The sequence below is a fragment of the Aspergillus melleus genome, assembly GCF_016097325.1.
Source record: "Aspergillus melleus strain CBS 546.65 chromosome Unknown contig2, whole genome shotgun sequence".
Classification (NCBI taxonomy): domain Eukaryota; kingdom Fungi; phylum Ascomycota; class Eurotiomycetes; order Eurotiales; family Aspergillaceae; genus Aspergillus; species Aspergillus melleus.
Genome location: NW_025763371.1, coordinates 25,312 through 45,033, shown reverse-complemented (window position 1 = coordinate 45,033; position 19,722 = coordinate 25,312). Strand labels below are relative to the sequence as shown.

The window sequence follows — 19,722 nt, the reverse complement described above, 5'->3', positions numbered from 1 at the left end:
TGACTGAGATGACTGTATCTAGATGCCGCAGACGCTCTTCGTACGGCACTCGATCCCTCAGAAGGGGCCTCTCCATTAATTCTGGAATTTCACTGTGACGAAAATTGGCTTGACGAAAGAGGAGGCTATGAGTATTGGGATACCCGAGACGCGGAAAGAGGAGGGCAAGTAATGAGGAATCTTGCAGGATAATACACTGAATCTACTGGCCTAGCTCAGTTTGGATGTACGGGAGAATTGTCTCGACGGTAAAGGTTCTATCGATGGGCTTTACTTTTCTCTATGAGCTATCGCACTCGAAACAAGTCCTGGGCCAAACTTTCTATAGTGGGTTGGATCTTCTCTAGTTCTCTATGAAGAGACTGACCGTGCTTCCAGGGGATACTGCGTACTCCAACGGTATAAATTCTGCGGCCTACGGCTGGGAGGCAGTCACTGAGATCTCCGATAGCCCTGATGATGCTAGAAATAATGCGGATAGCTTTGCATTCTTTGCAGCTGGTGAGTTCTTCTGAAACCAAAGACCTGTCACCAATCGCTAACATCCAGCCTGAACAAGCGATGTACCTGGACAAGTAGGACTGGCATACCGGGTTTGCATTAACTTTTGATGAACTTGACAACATGTACTCTGGAAACGCTGGTAAGGAGTATTTCAGAATGCGTTGTCTGGAGAGCGACTATTGATTGCTATCAACAGTATATTGCAAAGTGTCCAAATAATCCCAGGAAATCTGTTTTTTTAATAATACTAGTGATGAAAACAAATGTGGAAGGCTGTCTGTAGATAATGAAGCTCCGATAGATTGGGTTGGATTAGTATGAGGCTCCCTGATTCCTTTTCATAGGCAAGGTCCATTATCCTAGTGCTTTAGCTAGTTCATACCTGCTACAAAAGACGAAGCGTGCAAGTGGGCGATCATTTGCTACGCACAAACAATCGAACGAGAGCCATAAATACTCTAGAAAACACTATTCCGAAGGGGCCAAAAGCATTGATTACCACACAAAGAGAAGACAGCGAAAAGAAAATCAATATATCCCCGGATCAAAGCCTGCCATCTCTGAATGCCCCAGGCCTGCCGAGTCCAGGGTTCGCTCATACAAATCTTGTACAGTCAGGGGCGCAAGGCCCCCTACCTTGGCCGGCAAGCGAACTACATGCACTTGATTCGATGTCTCAGTCTCCCGCCAGCATAAATAGATACACCAGAAATCTAGTGGCATCACCGTAGGGTAGAATCTGAGGTTCGGTTGCATTTGCGCTAGCTTGATGTTGAGCTGTTTCAATGGGGAGCCCTGCTTCATCATGTCAACATAGCGAAACGCCTCCCCTGCTACAGATGCGTTGAACCAGGTCGTCCTGTCCCTACCGGGGCGTAGGGTAGAACTTGCAGATACGTTTAACTCCAAGTACTTGGGGCTCGATAGGCGCGCTATAGCTCGGAGGGAATCTCAGGCTTTGCTTGGTTAGAAAGATTAGCGATTTTTGATCTGTAAAAGTTCTGGTTCTCCCGGTATAATACGGTGGGCCGACTTAGCTTACCATCTTCTCTCCCATCAGAAGATCAATCCCCAATCTTTCGATCACTTCAGCTCGGTCGATAAAGCTTCTATCTCTTCGGGTGGGAGTAAGCCATGCATTTTAGCACGGCCAAGACGTGTGAAAGTCTGCATGTGACTTGTTACAAAGCGAAGTTGACGCAGGTGACCCCCTTGGTGGCGAACCACAGAGTGCAGGACCTCCTTAGGGATATCACATAAAGTGCAGGCTTGCAGCTTGATGATGCTTTGTAAGAGTTTATCCAAAATCAAAACGAACCAAGATTTGATGAGGGTAAGTCCATCGAAAACCCGTATCAGAAGGGATTCTAAGTGCGAGAGACAGCCAGAGGAGAGCGCGTGAATCAGCTCAGATAATCCGGTCGTGCCGTCTAGACTTAGATGCCGTAGGTTTCGATGTTGGAGATACTGTGCCCATGCGGCAGCCTGCTCGGAATCGAAATCGAAATTCGTAAAGGCAAGGAATCGAGGACCAGGTAGTGTGCTGCCGGGTGGCAAAAGGAGAACCGGCATTAGCCAATTACCTCTAATGTAGGGGTTGGCATAATGCTTGAGTATCAGGCACTCCAGGTTAGGAAGAGAAACAATGACCTTTCCGAGTTCTCGATTGACGTCAGTATGATCAGTTGGTATGCGCGTGTAAGTAATGTCAAGTGATCTCATATAAGATGCGCCCATTAGTAGATCATGGCCAACGAGCTTTTCTGGCGCGCCTTCGAAAAAGAAGCGAGCTGGCGGTTTATCATTAAGAATCTTGAATAGCCGCGGTGGGAAAGAGATGCTACGCCATCTAACCGTATTCACTTTAGAGATTAGTTCGAATGAAGATAAATAGAATGTTTCGCACCTGATGATATTGAGGTTAGGCAGATTTTCCAGCAACCTGCCGACCAATTCGTCGTGGGTATGCTTGTCGTAGGACGTTCCGTATGAGAGGATAAGGATGCGAACGTAAGGATATACTCCCACACCTACGGCCCCGTCAAGAAGAGAAGATAACGTCGTAGTTATCTCCCTGTATCTCCTAAACGCCCCTACTAGGTGAGCGACAGGGGTGGGAGGAAAGGGAAGTGGAGTTCTCCATTCCGGACTGCGGTTATCATGAGGGAAGCGGATGTGGATAGTCCTGAATAAGACGGGCGATACGAGATGGTGGAAATCCCGGCAGGCCAGATTCAACGACAGCAGGCTGGACCAAGAATCCCAGCGAATCTTTGAAGTTGATGACATTGAACGTTAGTACTAATTGCGCGTCGCGATGAAGTGGCAAGCCTGTGACTCACAAATGTAAATACGAGATCCCATAATTCACGAGGAAGAAGTTGATGAAGGATTTTGCAGTTGTCCGGAGACATAGCTCGATAGCTTGATGTGCAGGACAACTGAATTGACGAGTTGGGATCTTGTCGTAGTTCGGAGTTTACTGTTGATGAACTGTGCTGGTGTTCTTAGCAACTTGCCACAACCTGAAGTGGACGCTTGGAAATCACTCCGGGTTAAATTAAACCTGCTGGTATCGTATGTAAAGACTGTAAGCTCACGGTATAGACACCTAGCATCTGACTAAGGTAACTAGAGCTTAGTGGAACAGAGGACCCTTGACTGACCTGGTAGAGTTACATCGCCGGAGCCCCGATCTAATGCATCAAGTGAACTAGACTAGCGGACTCACTCCGCCCATGCTGCGGGTGGCAACGCAAGTCTGCGTAGTCCTGAAACTGGAAAATTATATTAATCAAAACTGTATGAATTGCCTGCGACTCTGCAAGAAACATGATATCTCTTACCGGAACATTGAAGCCGTCAGATGCTGCCGAGGAGCCTAAGCAATAGGGGAGGAAGTCCGCTGAGATATCCGCGGTAGACCGGATAAAATGAAGATGACAAGGGGATAAGCTGGACTACTCCGTAAAGAACCCAATTTCAGGGGGCCGTACTGTGCCGCAATCTTGGCATAAATTTGTTAGCTTTGATTGGCTAACTAACCAGATGCTCTGGCACGGTTTACTACGCAGTAGGTGCCTGGTCATTATTGCTGAATTGCATGGCTGACCTTGGGAGTACACAAGTTCGCCTAATTTACGACTAGTCCTTGTAATCTATAAAAATTCTCGCTAACTTATATAGAAACTATAGAATTCTCCACTGTCTTTGCGTCGGGCCTCGGATTATTCGCGTATTGGTGGTTTGATGTGCAGCCACCCCTGGTCTTCCCTGTTGCAACTACGATTGAAGCTATACTATACTCCTCAACACCTGCAGAGGCGACATACTACCTAACGTCGCCTGGATCGTATGATAACCCCTTGACAGCTGTCCGAACGTGATGGCTCGGCGTCTGGATCAGGAAGCTGACAAGGCTACCGGATTGCTACGGCGAGTTCGGACGACAGGACATACTCTTCCAGCATGTGGGCTAGTATTAAGCGATGAATCGAATGCCATCTAACCGAACAATATGTGGGTACACGATCCGAATGTTACAATCCGGATTGAGTGCTCTGGTAAAGCAAGGTCTGAGTTGAGCTAGGCTGTTTTGAAGTCCTGGCTCCGTCCATGTCCGCGCTTTCGAGCTTAATGTGTGATGGCAAAAGGTCATAGCTAAAGCAGAGCGAGAACGATTCGCCAATGAATTGCTTGACAGACTTACAATATAAATTCTCTCACTTGCTCTTCTATGAAGTGAAAAATAACCCAGCGGTGCGCAAAGCTCTCCGAGTATATCCTCGAAAGTTTCAGCTGGAACCTCTACTATGCGTCGTCTACGCTTCTACAAGGTCTTCTCTTCGGCCTTGCTCGTTCCGCTTCCATCAGGTGGTCCAACGGTGGCTCTGCCACTAGACCTACAGATCCTGACGTTGCCAGCGCTTGTACCTACTGGGTAAATGACATTGCCGCAGGGGATATCTGTGACTCTCTACAGAGCTATTTTGGCATTACGATGGCTCAGCTGGTTTCCTGGATAGGTGCCACTTGGTCTTGTCATGGCATGCCCATTGATAACTGACTCTCTTGAAAGAATCCTTCTTTATCCAACACAGACTGCACTGGCAGCCTTATTTTAGGCTACTCCTACCGCGTTGACGCCCCAGCGGTATCCACCACAAGAACTACTACCACAAGGACCACTACGACTACGAGAGCTGTCACTACTACCGCTGCTACTACCACTACAAAAAGTGGTCCTACTCCGACCCAAACCGGCCTGGCTTCCAACTGTAACGCCTTTTACCTTGTAGAAAGTGGAGATAGCTGTTACGACATCACCGCCAGCTTCGGCAACTTCACCCTTTCTGACTTTTATTCGTGGAATCCGTGAGTTCCTTGCGCGAATGTTAGTGGGAAAGAACGAGATAAAATTCTCTAGTGCGGTGGGCTCTTCGTGCGAAGGCCTCCAGGCCGGATACTATGTCTGCGTGGGAGTTCGCCGGCAGTCAATCACGACGACCACTTCTGTCACAAGCACAGCAACCAGTACTGCGACAGTGACCGGCCCAACACCCCAGCAGACTGGCATTATATCAAGCTGTAAGGTTCGAAATCTCTCTAGAAGCAAACAATGATGCCAACACCGTACAGGCAACGATTATCACTTGGTCGTTTCAGGCGACACCTGTGCATCTATCGCCAATGATAACGATATCTCATTATCCAAATTTTATAGTTGAAATCCTGCGGTTGGATCATCCTGCTCGTCGCTCTGGCTAGGCTACTACGTCTGTGTTGGAGCTTTAGGTACCTACTACTATACTGCTGCCCCCTTCTCCCCCACCAACATCACAAGACCAATCCTCTTTACTAAGGCATCTAGGCTCTACAAATCCTACTGCAACAATCTCAAAGACATCAACAAGAACATCGACCACCACGACAGCCGGCCCAAGCCCTACCCAAACTGGAATTGTATCCGGCTGTACCTCCTATATCAAAGCTAAAACCGGAGATTCATGCAGCTCTCTTCTCAAAGGATACTATTCCTATCTTACCGTCGCTCAGTTCACTGAATGGAATCCCGCGGTCGGGCAGAATTGCAAAAACCTCCTTGCCGGATATTATTATTGCGTTGCCACGGCTGAGCTTGGTCCCCAGCCCGGTACGATTTCCTCCTGCAAGAAATACCATCATGTGGCGGAGGGCGACAGCTGCTGGTCCATCCAGCAGGATCATGGAATAACAGCGGGGCAGTTCAACAAGTGGAATCCGAATGTTGGGTCCAAGTGTGCCACGCTTTGGGTTGGGTACTATGTTTGTGTGGGCGTGTAGTGCGATAGGCGCTCAGATATGATGCACCACTAGGTTTTCGGTTTAATTGCCTGTGAATCCAAGCAATATTAACAGCTTTGTATCAAGTGAATTACCCTTCGGAGCAGTCATCCTCGTATTAATTCCACGATCCATTGGTTCTCGTTGGCCCCAGAGTGAAAGTGGCGACGGATCGACAGGAACATCCCCCAAAGAGTGCCCGCCGAGGCAGCACAATTGATGCCGTAAGAGATTCACTCCTGAGTCACCGTGACTCAGGAAGAGTCAAGGCTTGTCGCTTGAGGTCCTTGACGCCCCTTCAAAAGAAGCGGGCGATCCGGGAGGCAACAGGGCTGATCCACGTCGCCAAGCGCTCCAACGATGTTCGCCGATCTCCCTGTTCGTCTCTCGGTCGCATCGCTGGCTTGGACGGCCGCCCTCTCCGTGCCTCATATCTCCCACTTAATTCAGCGACCCCACGCACACCAGTATCGTCTGCTCGACAATTCTTCTGACGACGAGGAAAATCATGCATCGGGAAAAACGCCCAAGTCCCTCGTCCAGCGCGTCGTGTTAGCGGTCGCAGCCGCCGTCGGCGCCCTGGCCGCTCTTCTGCCCCTTTGTCGCGACGATGCCTCCGACGCTTCGTCGCGGATCGCGACAATCCTGCAGTTTGCGACCTGGGTAAGGCCACCAATTCAGTCTTCATCTATGACGCTGATTAAGACGCGCAGATTTTCCTTCTCGGCCAGGAATCGGTCCTCATCACGCGCCCCCGACCTCAAGACCGATACGCCCTAGGCTGCTTCAGCGCGTGGGCGTCCCTGGCCTTGGGCGTCACAATTGGCGGCCTCAATGCGGTGGCCTGGCATGATACGGAGGTGCGCATGATCGTGAATCGCGACGCTGCGACCGTCGCGGTGCAGGTTTTCGCCTCCGCCATCCTCACCGTCACCAATCTGTCCATCCCCCGGGGGCCCACAACTTATCGTGATGGCAAGGAGGTGGACCGGCGCGACGCTGTTTCATTTCTCAGCCGCTACAGCTACGACTGGGCGCGCTCCACCCTGGCTCTGGCCGTCAAGAATGGACGCCTGAATGCAGAAGACATGCCCGTTGTGGCCGACTGGGTGCGCGCGCGAACGCTGGCGGAGCGGTTTGCCGCCGTCAGCTCCATCGGCACGCTGTGGAAACGGTGTCTCGCCATCTACTGGCCGACCTTGATCTTCCAGGTGATTGTCCAGCTTCTCGCCGCGACATGCCGGTTCCTGCCGCAGCTGGCTCTCTTCACGCTCTTGCGGGAATTCGAGAAACGCGACGCCGGGGCCGACAATCAAACGCGGTTATGGCTGACGGCCGCCGGGCTCGGGGGCGTCTTGATGCTGTCCTCTTGGTTTACCTCCCTCATCGACTGGATTGTGGACATGCATCTGGCTGTGCCCATCCGGGAGCAACTCTTTGCCGTCATCACGAGCAAGGCAATGCGTTTGAAAGACGTCGCGGCGCCCGGCAACAACAAGAAGGACGACTCTCTCGATGCCGTCGACGAGACCGACGCAAGCGGTATGGAGGACAAGAACGAGGACGAGGATGCGGTCCCCCGAACCAAGCACTCTATCCTCAACCTCCTGGGAGTCGATGTCGATAACATCTCCGACTTCGCGTCGTATAACCACTTGGCCTTGGACTGTACGCTTGATCTGATCATTTCCCTTGTCTTTCTGACGAAGATCATGGGATGGAAGCCCACCATTTTAGGCTGTGGCATACCCATCTTGCTGACCCCTGTGTACTACCTTCTCACCAAGCGATACAGCGCCAGTGAAGAGGCGCTGATGGAGCATCGGGATCGCAAGTCGTCAGTCTTGAACGAGGCGGTCCGAGGCATCCGTCAAATCAAGTTTGATGCGCTGGAGAATGACTGGCACGGGAAAATCATGAAATTGCGCCAAAAGGAACTGGACCTTCAACTGTCGGTCTACAGGCTGGATATTGCCTTGGTAGCCATCTGGTCTTTCGGTCCCATTTGCATGAGCATCATCTCGTTGGCCGTCTTTGTCTATCTAAACAACACCATCTCGGCCTCCGTTGCCTTCACAGCCATGGCCATATTTGAGAGCATGGAGTCTACGCTGGCTATTCTGCCCGAGATGGTGACAGATCTCTTGGATGCCAATGTGAGCGCGCGCCGAATCGATCGCTTTCTGACCCTGGAAGAGCGCCAGGATGATCGACAAACTGGAGACAAGGTTTGTTTCCGACAGGCCACCGTTGCTTGGCCGTCCGACGAATCCCAAGAGGAGCTCCCTCGGTTTCAATTAACCAACGTGGACTGTGAGCTGCCGACTGGAAAGCTCACGGTGATCTCAGGCCGCAGCGGTGCCGGAAAGACACTTTTGTTGCATTCCATCATCGGCGAGACTGAAGTGGTCGCCGGCAGCGTGACCGTCCCCAAGATTGGGCCCGTTAGCGATCCCGATTCTCCCGAGACGTGGATTACCGAGGGGCGCATGGCCTATGTATCTCAAGACCCTTGGATCGAAAATTCGACGATTCGAGACGCCATTCTCTTCGGCCTCCCGTGGAACGCCAGTCGTTACTACGAGGTGCTCAGCGCATGCGGGCTTGATCCCGATATCAAAACTTTCTCCGAGGGCGACCGAACGGATATCGGAGCAAACGGTGTGAATCTGAGCGGAGGTCAGAAATGGCGACTTGCTTTTGCCCGGGCGCTTTACAGTCGCGCCCAAATACTAGTGCTCGATGATATTTTCAGCGCCGTCGACTCGCATGTCGGTCGCCATCTCTACGAGAAGGCACTGACGGGACCCCTTTGTCACGGCAGAACGAGAGTCTTGGCTACTCACCATGACCAACTGTGTCGGGGAGCCACGGCATACTGTATTGTCCTGGGCGATGGACGAATGTTGAGCGCAGGCACCCCCGAGGACTTAACGGCGGACAGTTCGTTCAGCGCCAGTGTGTTAGATTCTGTCTCAGAGCAGCCACACCAGAACGGCAATTATAGCTCTTCAAACCCAAGGAAATCTGCGGAGCCTTCTCACGGTAAACGTCGCTTTTCCACGTCGAGTGCCACATGCCTGACTCGCCGCCTGACTGGCCAGGACGATGCATCCCTTGGGAATGCAGCGCCCGACAAATATTACGAGGAAGAGAAACGCGAGACTGGCGCGGTGAAGTCCCGAGTTTTCCGAACGTATATCAAGGCCTGTGGTGGTTACCTTCACTGGGCCCTGATCATTTTCTTCTGTCTTCTAACTTTGATCGACAATCTGGCCGTTCCTTATTGGATGTCTGTCTGGACCAGGGCCTACGACGATATCTCGGTCTCTCCTATGCTCACTATCAATGAGCCATTGAATCGTGTGAGAAATGCAGACTCTGTGGCGATATCCGGTTTGCACGTTGACTCCAAATTGGCTTTCTACCTCGGCATCTATATAGCACTATCGCTCTCTTCTTTGTTCCTGGAGATTTTTCGCTCTTTGTTAGTCTTCTGGGGATCCATTCGAGCGTCTAAAGCACTTTTCGAACAGTTCACCAACACCATTCTCCGGGCGCCCTTACACTTTCTAGACACCACCCCGATCGGGCGTATTCTGAATCGATTCACCGCCGACTTTGGCGTCGTAGACTCGAGTCTGGCGTCAAATCTGTCATACCTGCTTCATAGCTGCATCCTGGTACTGGGTGCTATTATCGCCGCTGTCGTGAGCTCTCCAACAATCGTTGGGGTTGGCTTTCTCTCCCTGCTTGCATCCTGGGGTGTGGCCTACCTTTATATCACTGGTGCTCGGGAATCTAAACGACTTGAAAGCACAGCACGATCGCCTATATTCGAACAAGTCGGTGCTTTGCTTACCGGACTTGCAACCATTCGGGCATATGGGAGAGAAGCTGAGTACGTCGGTCGGATTTATGATCTGATTGATGACCATTGTCAAGCCTTATGGCACCGGTGGCTTTTCGCATCGTGGAGATCCTTCTGGCTCAGTATGGTGGGCGCCTGCGTATGTCTCTTCACCCCCAAATCCTAAATAATGCTAATCTAGCTCTCAGTTCGTTGCTGCGGTCGCCGTCACATTTGTCGCAATTCGCAGTCTGAACGCCCCGTTGGCGGGCTTTGCTCTTAGCTTTGCCCTGGAAATGTCGCAAAATATCTCGTGGTTGCTGGCAGAGTATGCACAGTTGGAGCTCGACTTCAACGCCGCTGAACGCGTTTTCGAATACACTCAACTGGAACAAGAACCTGCAGACGGAGCACTCGTACCCGCCGCGTGGCCTACCAAAGGCGAAGTCGAAGTCACGGATCTACACGTTAGCTATAGCCCAGATCTTCCGCCAGTTCTCAAAGGACTTAATTTCTCGGTCAAGCAAGGCGAGCGCATCGGAATCGTCGGTCGAACGGGGGCGGGCAAGTCCTCATTAGCTTTAGCGTTACTGCGTTTCCTCGAGCCCCAATCCGGTTCAGTACGGGTTGACGGGGTAGATTTGGGCACTATTCGACTACACGATGTCCGCTCCAGGATCGGTATTATCCCACAGGATCCCGTTGTTTTCGCTGGGACGGTTCGTGAGGTGCTGGATCCATTCAGTCAATACGATGATAGCGAGCTGCGTGAAGCACTCGAGAAGATCGTCGTCGAAGAAAGCGATAGCTTCTCTGGAACCCCCAGTGACATCTTTTCTCTATCGTCATCCATCGCCGAAGGCGGGCGCAATCTTTCGCAAGGCCAGCGACAACTCCTTTGCTTGGCGCGCGCTATTGTATCGCGGCCCAAAATTCTGATCATGGACGAAGCGACCGCATCAGTAGATATGGAGTCGGATGCGCGTATCCAGCGTTCCATCAGACAGGATATCCGTGACTGCACGTTGCTCGTTATTGCGCACCGGTTGTCGACTATCGCTGACTTTGACCGTATACTGGTGCTCGATCAAGGGACAGTGGCCGAATTCGATACTCCGTCCGCGTTATTAAAGATGGAAGAAGGAATTTTCAGGGCAATGGTCGAGCACAGTGGTGAAAGAGCTGCTATCGAGCAGATGATAAAGCCTGATAGAGCTTAGATCTCCTTTTAATGTTTCGATCGTTTCTTCTGCTGAAAAGCATATTCAAGCAAGTTTTATCAATCATCAAACAATCTTGATCTCCGAAGCAATAATTGATTCAAAATATTTAAATTCAATTCCTATGACTAACAGTATAGCCCACGTCAATGTATCGCCCAAGATGAACCTGAAAAGATTGAGATTTGCATGCCGAGAGATGAACAAGCAACAATCCAATGGGGCAATGAATGCCTGAGGAATGCCCTCGGCTCAACTGCCCTTCTGGCTCGGTCTAGAGTGACGTTATTTGCTACTCACGCTTTTCCTGGGAACCCAATGGGGACCCTTCGTTGCTGTGCGGCAGCCAGACAATCCAGTAAAACAAGGCATGATTAGTGTCAGGGCTTTATGCTAATCCATTAGTACCGAGTCTACACGAAGAATCTTCCAACTCGACAACATTGATTCCATAAATGCCAAGACTCGGTAAGGTTACCCAATCCGGTATTCATGGCACGCATGGATCAGGGATCATAAACGATGGGCAGCAACTCTTCAACCTTGACTTTATAAGCGCTCACATATGTATAGTCGTGCCCTCCTGTGTCCCATTTTCCCCATGCAAGACACATACAACGCTAGTAGGCCCACTATCTATGCGAGTGAACCAAGGTCATGTTATTTGTGACGAACTGACTGACCACGAAGAACCACTATATAGAGCGATGCGCAACCAAGTCTGTTGACTTGGTATTCTAATCTTTTGGTAGTCTAATGGTTAAACGTTCCATTCTAGGCGTAAACCAAAAGCGGAAGGTGGTAGAAGCGCACCTGCCACCGACCGTCACATTATTGACCTGTAGCTGATAAAGTTCTCAATGTCTAGATCCATTCGCCCAATTAACTATTATGTACAAATGCTATATTTTTGTGGCGCTGGCTTTGAACGCCTTTGATGGCCTAGTCACGCAACATGCCTCTCTCCAAGTCTGCGGTAGACTCTTGCAGTTGTTCTCTTTCTTCCACAGTTAAATCACTCCCGGCCTTCCCAACCTTGACGAACATGAGAAAGATGAAAGCGACACCAGCACAGGCAACTCCGAACCAAAATGCAACCTTGTAACTTCCCTTCAGACCAAGATACTCGGTCTGAGCGACCGCAAGATCGGTCACTCCCAAGAAAAAACTGATTCCCACGAAGACAATAGTATTTATTACGGCCCCCGCAACCCCCTGTCGGTGCTTGGGCAAGTTTGTGGTGATGAAGACGTTGCTGACGCTATAGGTGATGTCGACCCCGACGGTAGCGCCGATCATAGCAGGGAAGATATATGCCCAATAGCTGGGGTTATCCGGAATTATTGCGAACAGCAGCACGCATACTAAATTTCCGGCAGTCCCGATTATCATTAGGAGCTTGCCTGGCAAGAGATGCAACGTGAAGCCGCTCGTGGTGGCCAGAATGAGACCACCAGCGGCCATTGGAGCAAACCAAACGGCAGTAGTCAACGAGTTCTCTCCCAGAATAGTTTCGATGCTAGAGTCCAGTTAGTTAGGTTGCACATAGATCAAGACCAGACATTCAGTCTCAACTTACTAGAAGCTAGCGTAGAATAGGTAGATCCCGAATATGCCATATGTAAAGAGCAATGATACGAAAAGCGGAGTCATCGACTTGACTTTGAACAAGTCAAACGGCAAGAGGGGCACTGGAGCTACCCAACCTTCCACATAAAATGCGCCACCGAGCAGAGCGATGCCAAGGATGAAGGTGACGATGATATAGGGGCTCTTCCAACCGTTGGGCGCATGTGAACTATCGGTCACGGAGTACACTACTAAAAGAATGCCAGGTACGATCGTGAGACATCCCCACCAGTCCATGGTGCTATGCTCTGACAGCTTGATGGGCGGCAAAGAGAGCGTCGATACCACGAAGATGGTCAACAGCATAATGGCTCCTATCCAGAAGTACCATCTCCAGGTGAGGTAGTGTCCACTCACGCCACTGACACAGATACCTGAGTAGAATCCGATCGGCGAGAATGCGCCATACAGACTGAAGACCATATTCTTCCGCGGACCGGGACGGTAGATGGTTCCCAACAGCATAATACCGGCGGGCAAGTAGGCAGCAGGCCCTAGTCCTTGCAGGGCACGACAGAAGATCAACATCATGTAGTTTTGGCTCCACCCAGCAACAAGAGACCAGATCATGAACCATAGAATTCCGAAATTGAAGACCAGGTGGGCGCCAAACATGTCGGCTAGGCGAGCGAACGGTAGGAGAAAGGCCCCGGTGACCAAAGAGAACACGCTCGCCGGCCATGTCTTTGATTCTGTAGGAATGTTCAACTCCGTTGCCAGGACGGGCAGGATGGAGTTGAATCCGCTGATAAAATATTCCTGGCTGGTATTAGTGTTCTCAAGCCGCGGGTTCGCTGGAGAGATTAACATACTGCTAGCATCATTGAAGCCAACAGCGAGAAGCAAAACCCTAATTCTACCCATTGATTCGTGAAAATTGCCGGTCGCTCTCGCCCAAGCTGCTCTAGAGTGGCTGCATCTGCTGTATACTGCCTGTCCGCTTCGGTTGGACTGGCTACAGTCGCTTCCCTCTTGTCATTTGGATCCATGGCGAAACTCGCTACGTTGGCTTTCGAATATAGTCGGGAAATGGTTAGAAGCTTGAAACATGGAAGCGAGTTCAAGGCATTTGTATATATAAAATGACCTGGCAGTTCAGTTATTTAGGCACAAAGCCGCACAATGTAAGCGCGAAAAAAAACCATGGTAGTGGGGATTAACAGGCACTTGGTTGCATTGTTTGCTTCTCTTGATCCACCACTAACCCGAGAACTACTATTATGTTCCCGCGATGATATAAAATCGACCGAATGGACCGACATGACTGGATTGTATTGCTTACTTTCGAGTACTTGCTCGCTCTCGTTGAATCTTGGATCGACGCCTCTTTTTGCGTGGCTCCACTCGGGCTCCAGCGCGTTAAACCCGACGAGGCAGCCAAGACGCATGATTTGCATTTGAAGGGTTCACGCCAATTTTTCTTCTCCACGTTCTCGACCCTTCGCCCTCACAGCGCGCGAACAGATATTCGGATTCCGCGTCACCGCAAGGAACGTTGCGCCTCAATTTCTCCGTAGTCTCCCACCTCTACCCTGCCCTACCTATGCATATCACTGGTGCAGGGCGCATACCCAATGCCAGCCCAGTCCGCATTGAAAGCTTGCCATAACTGCCGAAGAAAACGACTCAAATGCGACCGTTCCCATCCATCGTGTCGGAAATGCTTCATCACAGGGGAACAATGCCTCGGGTACGGAAAGTTATTCCTCTGGAACAAGGGGGTAGCTAGTCGAGGGAAGATGATGGGCAAGTCTTATGTAGCACCAGTCCTCGTCCCCGCCTGTCCAGGTGAAAAGGGCATCTTAAGCAATGGCTTAGGAGCGGAGATGACCCCCAAAAGTATTTCATGTGGATACGGAGCTTCGCAAGGATCATTGCAGATGTGCCTCACCGATCCATTGTTTCAGGGCATGGACAGGTCTTGCAGACGTTACTTGGTTCACTGTACGCCATCCCTCTGAGTTTATACTGATTTCACTACCTGCTTACGCCTATTCAGTTGCGGATCACCTATCCCAAGATCTGGTGGTGACTGATACTCTCACCGAGAATCCGTTTCACAGCCTGATTCCGTTAACTGGGGAGATGCCCATCTTGCGCCATATCCTAGTCGCTAACGCAGCTATGCACCTCGCGAGTATAAACAACCGAGTTTCACATGCCAACAGAAGGCAATCACAACAGCGAGTATCGACCAAAGGTTCTTTGGAGCAATTGCGTCTTTCTTCAAACGACTCTCATCGTGCCATGCTGGATGCTCTCTCGGCAAAAGGTAAGACCGTTAGTCTGCTGCGATGTGCACTGCGGAGCACTCAAACAATAAACACCGACCTCGTCGTAACCGTTGTGCTCCTTTTTATCGACCTTGAGCTTCTCGTGTCTGGCAAAGACGGATGGAGAGTGCATCTTCAGGGGGCGCTACAACTTCTGAGCTGCTTGAATCTACTCCATGGCGACCAATCTTCTCCCTTAGCCACAATGCGCGACCGAATTACATCTGATTGCTTGACGTACGTTTTTCAATACATTCTCAAAGGCCCTGTCGGATTAAACTAACGGGTATATCGATCAGATATTACGTCCTCGGCTCAACACTAACCGACTCGGACCCTTTACCAGTCCCTCTAGAGTTCAATTCTAGTATTCTAGCAACTCTGAGGCGAGGTGAACCTACCAGCTATCTGTCCTTTCCAACAATCCTTCTTGAAATTTTGTTCAGGGCCTGTCAACTAGCAAATAAGTTCTTCGCCAGTCTGGCCAATGGAACTGACCAATACAGTTCGCTTGTGGAAGAGGCTTTGTCTCTTCTTGGCAGAATCGACTCCTTCGATATGGATTCTTGGGTGCTATCGATCGATAGCATTCGCACTGATCGCACATTGCGCCGTATACACACAGCTTCCTCCCATCGAGATGCAATCCGAATATACATCTGCCGGAGTGTGGGGGACCTTGATTTACTGGGCTTCGATATAGAGCGCCTAGTTGGGAATATTATTAACCACATCTCTTTCCTGGATGCCGAAGATCCTCTTTTCAAAGCTACGGCTTGGCCGACTTTTATTGCTGGTGCAGAAACCAACAATGCCACCCATCGCCAGTGGGCACTAGATCGCCTGGACCAGTTATGGAATGCGATGCCTTGGGGGTATGTACAAACTGCGAATGAAGTCATGCAAATGGCCTGGGATCTGAGAGATAAATCCCCTTCGGGTGCGGCATTACAAGCTGGCTGGATACATCAATTGAAGAGTCAAGGAAGTCATTGGTTGATTGCCTAGTGGCTTTTATCCAAGCTATTGCCAACAACATCGCAGTGAGATGCGGAAACAGAATGGCCAACAAACTCATGTGACATTGATCTCCTTCCCCTAGGATACCAAAGAACAGAAATCTAGCTTCACGTCATCTAGGGAGGAACACTGTCTCCTCACTCACAGTTGAATGTTGGAATCCGAGCTCAACCCCAACCCCATTTTCATCACTACAGCAGTGGTTCCCTCAGGTACCTAGGTAACCTCAAGCCGTGTTTCGTTACGGTATGGGTGGGTGCAGTTTTGGTCTCGTAAGCATGCTTGCCGTGGCCACACTCGAGATGGTCCGGGCTGGTCGAAACCAGGTGACGGAATTTCTCCTTCCTAGGATCGGTCGCCGTCAAACCTCTCGGGCTCCGCGTAGGATGACTCGTCGAAATGCATTTCGATTGGAATGCCGATCTGGACGCCCTTGGGCAGGCAGGTTCCGTCGGAGAGAGTGACGCCTGCCAGCAGCGGACGACGCATCTGGCTATGGGCTCATCAGTACCGTGCGCTAGGATTTGACGAGATGCGCGCGGCCCGCCCGCCAGCGAGAGCCCCAACAGAGTGAAAGCATGGTGTACTGTACATACGCATTGCATTACTGCTGGTTCAAAGCGGCGAGTTTATTTTATGACATTGTCCATTAGCTTCAACTTAGATGGTCCAGCCTTGGCCATTCCCTCCTTGAGCACTGTGCGGATCTCTTCACACATAGGCTCGATATATCCCGGATGCGCGCAGAGATCGTGCATGATCTGGCCTAGGAGATCCGTGGCCGTATGGGCTGCTAAAGAGAACCCCAGTTACAGGAGGGCGGGATCGTAGGATCTTCACTTGGAAAGCCCAATAGCCCATTTGATGTTCTTTTCAAGACTGCTCGTATACACACAGGGCCAGCGGCAGCTGCGCTATACTCTCAATCGTTGGGAGCCCGGTGGTGATAGCCGTGGCGTCCTCCACCAATTGAGCTACTCCTTGGCCCAAATACGGGCTGATAACATTAGCATGGCATCCAATGTCCAAGAGACCACCCACTCACAGCATAGCATGGTATGCGTCTCCAAGTAGGACCGTGAAACCTTTCACCCATACTGCAGATGGGGGTGTAGAAACATGCGGAAATTTGACGCCACAGCCGGTGCCAGGTCAATCAGATTGCGAAGAGTTGAATCACATCCCTGGAAGTCTAGAAATACGTTACTCTTTCCGGTCACGGACGTCCATGACTCTTCGGCTTGCCCGTTATCCAGATGCATGAGAACAACGTTGAGCAGCTGGTGATTTCGCACGGGATACGCAACGATGTCTCGCGAAGGTCAGTCCCAACGTGTAGTTCTTCGTCCGACTCGAGAACATCCCGAGGAAGGCTAGATCGATAGGCGACTTCGCCAGTACACTGGGCCTTGGCTGCCTCAGGCGTGCATATTTTCCCTTTCCGCGTAGACATGACTCCATCCGCCGCAACGATCACATCTCCCGCGACGCGCCCTCCCGCGGCTAGGGTGACCGTATTGTCCTCGATGTCCATGTCTGTCACGCGTGATTCAAATCTGATTTCGATACTTTCCAGCTGTCGGCATGGATCCAGGAGTGCCAAGTGAAGGTCTCCGTGATGTATCGCATTCTGCCTTCCCATCGGGTTGGCGGCTGTTCGAGTAACCAGGTCGCCTATTCCCATTGAGTTCGGTTCCATCCAGCGGTACACATGCCGAATCCTCGAGTTGGGGCACTCATTCCACTGTTTATGCTCGTTTAGTCCTTCAGTATCCTCAAAACGGCTGCATTGTCAGACGTACACTCACTGATTCTTTTTGGATCCAAAACGATCAACAACTATCAGTGCTTGCAAGTGTGTCGGGCGTATGACCTGGTGTCGCCCAGCAGATGCCGATCGACGGACGCGACTTGATCGCGACCGTGTCATTCCCTGGTTTCACTCTCTCCCCGGGCTGCATAGTGTCACGTCATCGATAACAGTCGCATCGTAGAATTGCGCTCCTCTGGCGAGCGATTTGGTCACGCCTGTTACTCTTTCGCTAAATTGGTTCAATTGATGTGGCTTAGGACCGTGGCAAAATTCCAGGTATCGGTATGACTTCTGGCTAGACGCCAAAGCTTAGCTGGCTGATGGTTCGGCCTTGCAGTGACCTGATTTATCAACAGGTCGGAACCGTGTCACAAAACCAAGCACGCCCAAAAAATATATCTCGCCTGAGAGTCTGTTTACAACCTGCTGGGGAAAAGAACAATTGACATGTTGCATTGCAATTGCGTCTAGACTAGAGTTTTCTATCCCACCAGAGGCGGCTCGTAACACAGATAACCGCGGCTGAGACCAATTGTGGGCAGAATGCTGGATCTCTTCCAAATCAACTTCCCAGTTCATTTTTACTCGGCTTCATTGAAGCTGGTTTCAAGATCCAACAGTCTTTCGTAGTCTTGGCTCAAGCGGGAAGACCTGCTCATCTGCAACCACATCCTTGTATACATTGTCCCATCGAGCACGAAGGGGCTCAGGTGTCTGCCATGCGTGCTCGGTGTCACGAAGCCACAGTCTCATCAAGTGTCGCCTTCAATGTAATGGTCAGCATCAGCACCAAATAATGAAGTGAATTGAACCACATACTCGTTTCCTGATTCATCTGTGAACCCATTTCGGGCGTGGAAGATGCTCAAATTATTGACGTACTGAATGTCGCCCTTTTGAAAATCCAAGGACGCTCGATTCTCCTCTGCCAGAAAATGCAGGGCATCCAGCGCCTCCGCCTGCGCCTCGGTGATGGGTGGGATGTCGGAGGATCGAGGCTGCGAGAGAAATCCGGTGAAATAACGTCGTGCATATTGAATCAGAATCCGCTCGGGGGCGGACGCCGTGGGGGGTTGGTGATAGAGTAGCGGTCGGTTGGTATAAGGCTTCTGTGCATTGCCAAACCTAAACAATATTTCTGTTAGTGGGAAAAGGGTATATTGAATACAACTTCTGATTGTTCATACTCACCCATCGACAGGCCAATCCTGGGACAGCGTATGGATCAAGTCCGGTCTGGTTCGCGCAAGAATGTTGTACACGTGCCAGCTGCTCGCAATATAGCTCTCCCCTCCTTTAATGGCAGGATTCAAGCATAGAAGTGAGATGATATCGCCGGCATCCGTGTGAAATACCTGCTTATCTGCCGTGTTCGATGGTGCGCCGATATTGCCACTGTCGACTGTTTTGGACAGGTCTTTAATGTGCGAGAGAACGAGAGAGGTTCCATTCGAGAACCGCGTGTCTTCCTGACGTCCACGGATATTGCCAACGTGCGATGATACGCCCGCATAGATGATCAGGTTCTCCTCGCGAGTGTATTTATCTACGCGCAGTCCACGGAGCACAAAAAAGCCCCGGCCAAGATGCAAGTCTCTGGATAAGGCACGCAGGATAGGTCGCAGGGTAGGCAGCGGAAAAGTCTCGTTGTTGATGTATCCGAGAGGCTGTTTAAGTGCTATGCAAAAAGTCAGTCCCGATTAGTTGGCCAGGACTGTTAGAGTTGCCCACCTTTGAAAGCTCGCAGGGCTGAGTCGAGCTCATTCAACTGACCCTCACTTAGCGAATAGATCCAGTCGTCGCTATTTTCAATGTCCTTTCCATGCCACACCAAGGGTGAGGACAGTTCTGCCGGAAACCCTTTGGGCAAGCTGGTGGCCAGCGATTCATGTTCCTGTCGGCGTTGGGTACGTGCTTTATATTTGTTGTAATCTGGATGATATTGGATATCGGGCTGTACACGTTGAGTATCGACCATTGTGCTGGATGCTCGCGCGACTGCTCTTGTGTGAGCAATTTTTCCTCGCCTCTTTCCCTTTTTCTCGGGGTGTACGAATCACTGCCGCGGACGATGAATGGTCGCACCGGGAA

The 19,722-nt window shown here is 50.8% G+C and overlaps 4 protein-coding genes across 4 annotated transcripts; 1 reads left to right on the top strand and 3 right to left on the bottom strand.

Annotated features, from left to right (window-relative positions):
• Positions 1-6,186: 6,186 nt before the first annotated feature.
• Positions 6,187-10,896, top strand: LDX57_002841 (putative ABC transporter; the record flags this gene model as incomplete). The annotated part of the gene is made up of 3 exons (XM_046084487.1): positions 6,187-6,489; positions 6,540-9,836; positions 9,886-10,896. 3 exons carry the CDS (start codon positions 6,187-6,189, stop codon positions 10,894-10,896), a joined length of 4,611 nt encoding a protein of 1,536 aa, XP_045940450.1.
• Positions 10,897-11,838: 942 nt separating this feature from the next.
• LDX57_002840 (uncharacterized protein) lies at positions 11,839-13,514 on the bottom strand (the record flags this gene model as incomplete). Its single annotated transcript, XM_046084486.1, has 3 exons — positions 11,839-12,415; positions 12,476-13,284; positions 13,338-13,514. The coding sequence occupies 3 exons, from the start codon at positions 13,512-13,514 to the stop codon at positions 11,839-11,841; spliced, it is 1,563 nt and encodes a 520-aa protein (XP_045940449.1).
• Positions 13,515-17,034: 3,520 nt separating this feature from the next.
• LDX57_002839 (uncharacterized protein) lies at positions 17,035-17,352 on the bottom strand (the record flags this gene model as incomplete). Its single annotated transcript, XM_046084485.1, has 1 exon — positions 17,035-17,352. One exon carries the CDS (start codon positions 17,350-17,352, stop codon positions 17,035-17,037), a length of 318 nt encoding a protein of 105 aa, XP_045940448.1.
• An 885-nt stretch (positions 17,353-18,237) lies between these two features.
• Positions 18,238-19,609, bottom strand: LDX57_002838 (TauD/TfdA family dioxygenase; the record flags this gene model as incomplete). The annotated part of the gene is made up of 4 exons (XM_046084484.1): positions 18,238-18,394; positions 18,451-18,756; positions 18,823-19,309; positions 19,363-19,609. 4 exons carry the CDS (start codon positions 19,607-19,609, stop codon positions 18,238-18,240), a joined length of 1,197 nt encoding a protein of 398 aa, XP_045940447.1.
• Positions 19,610-19,722: the final 113 nt, after the last annotated feature.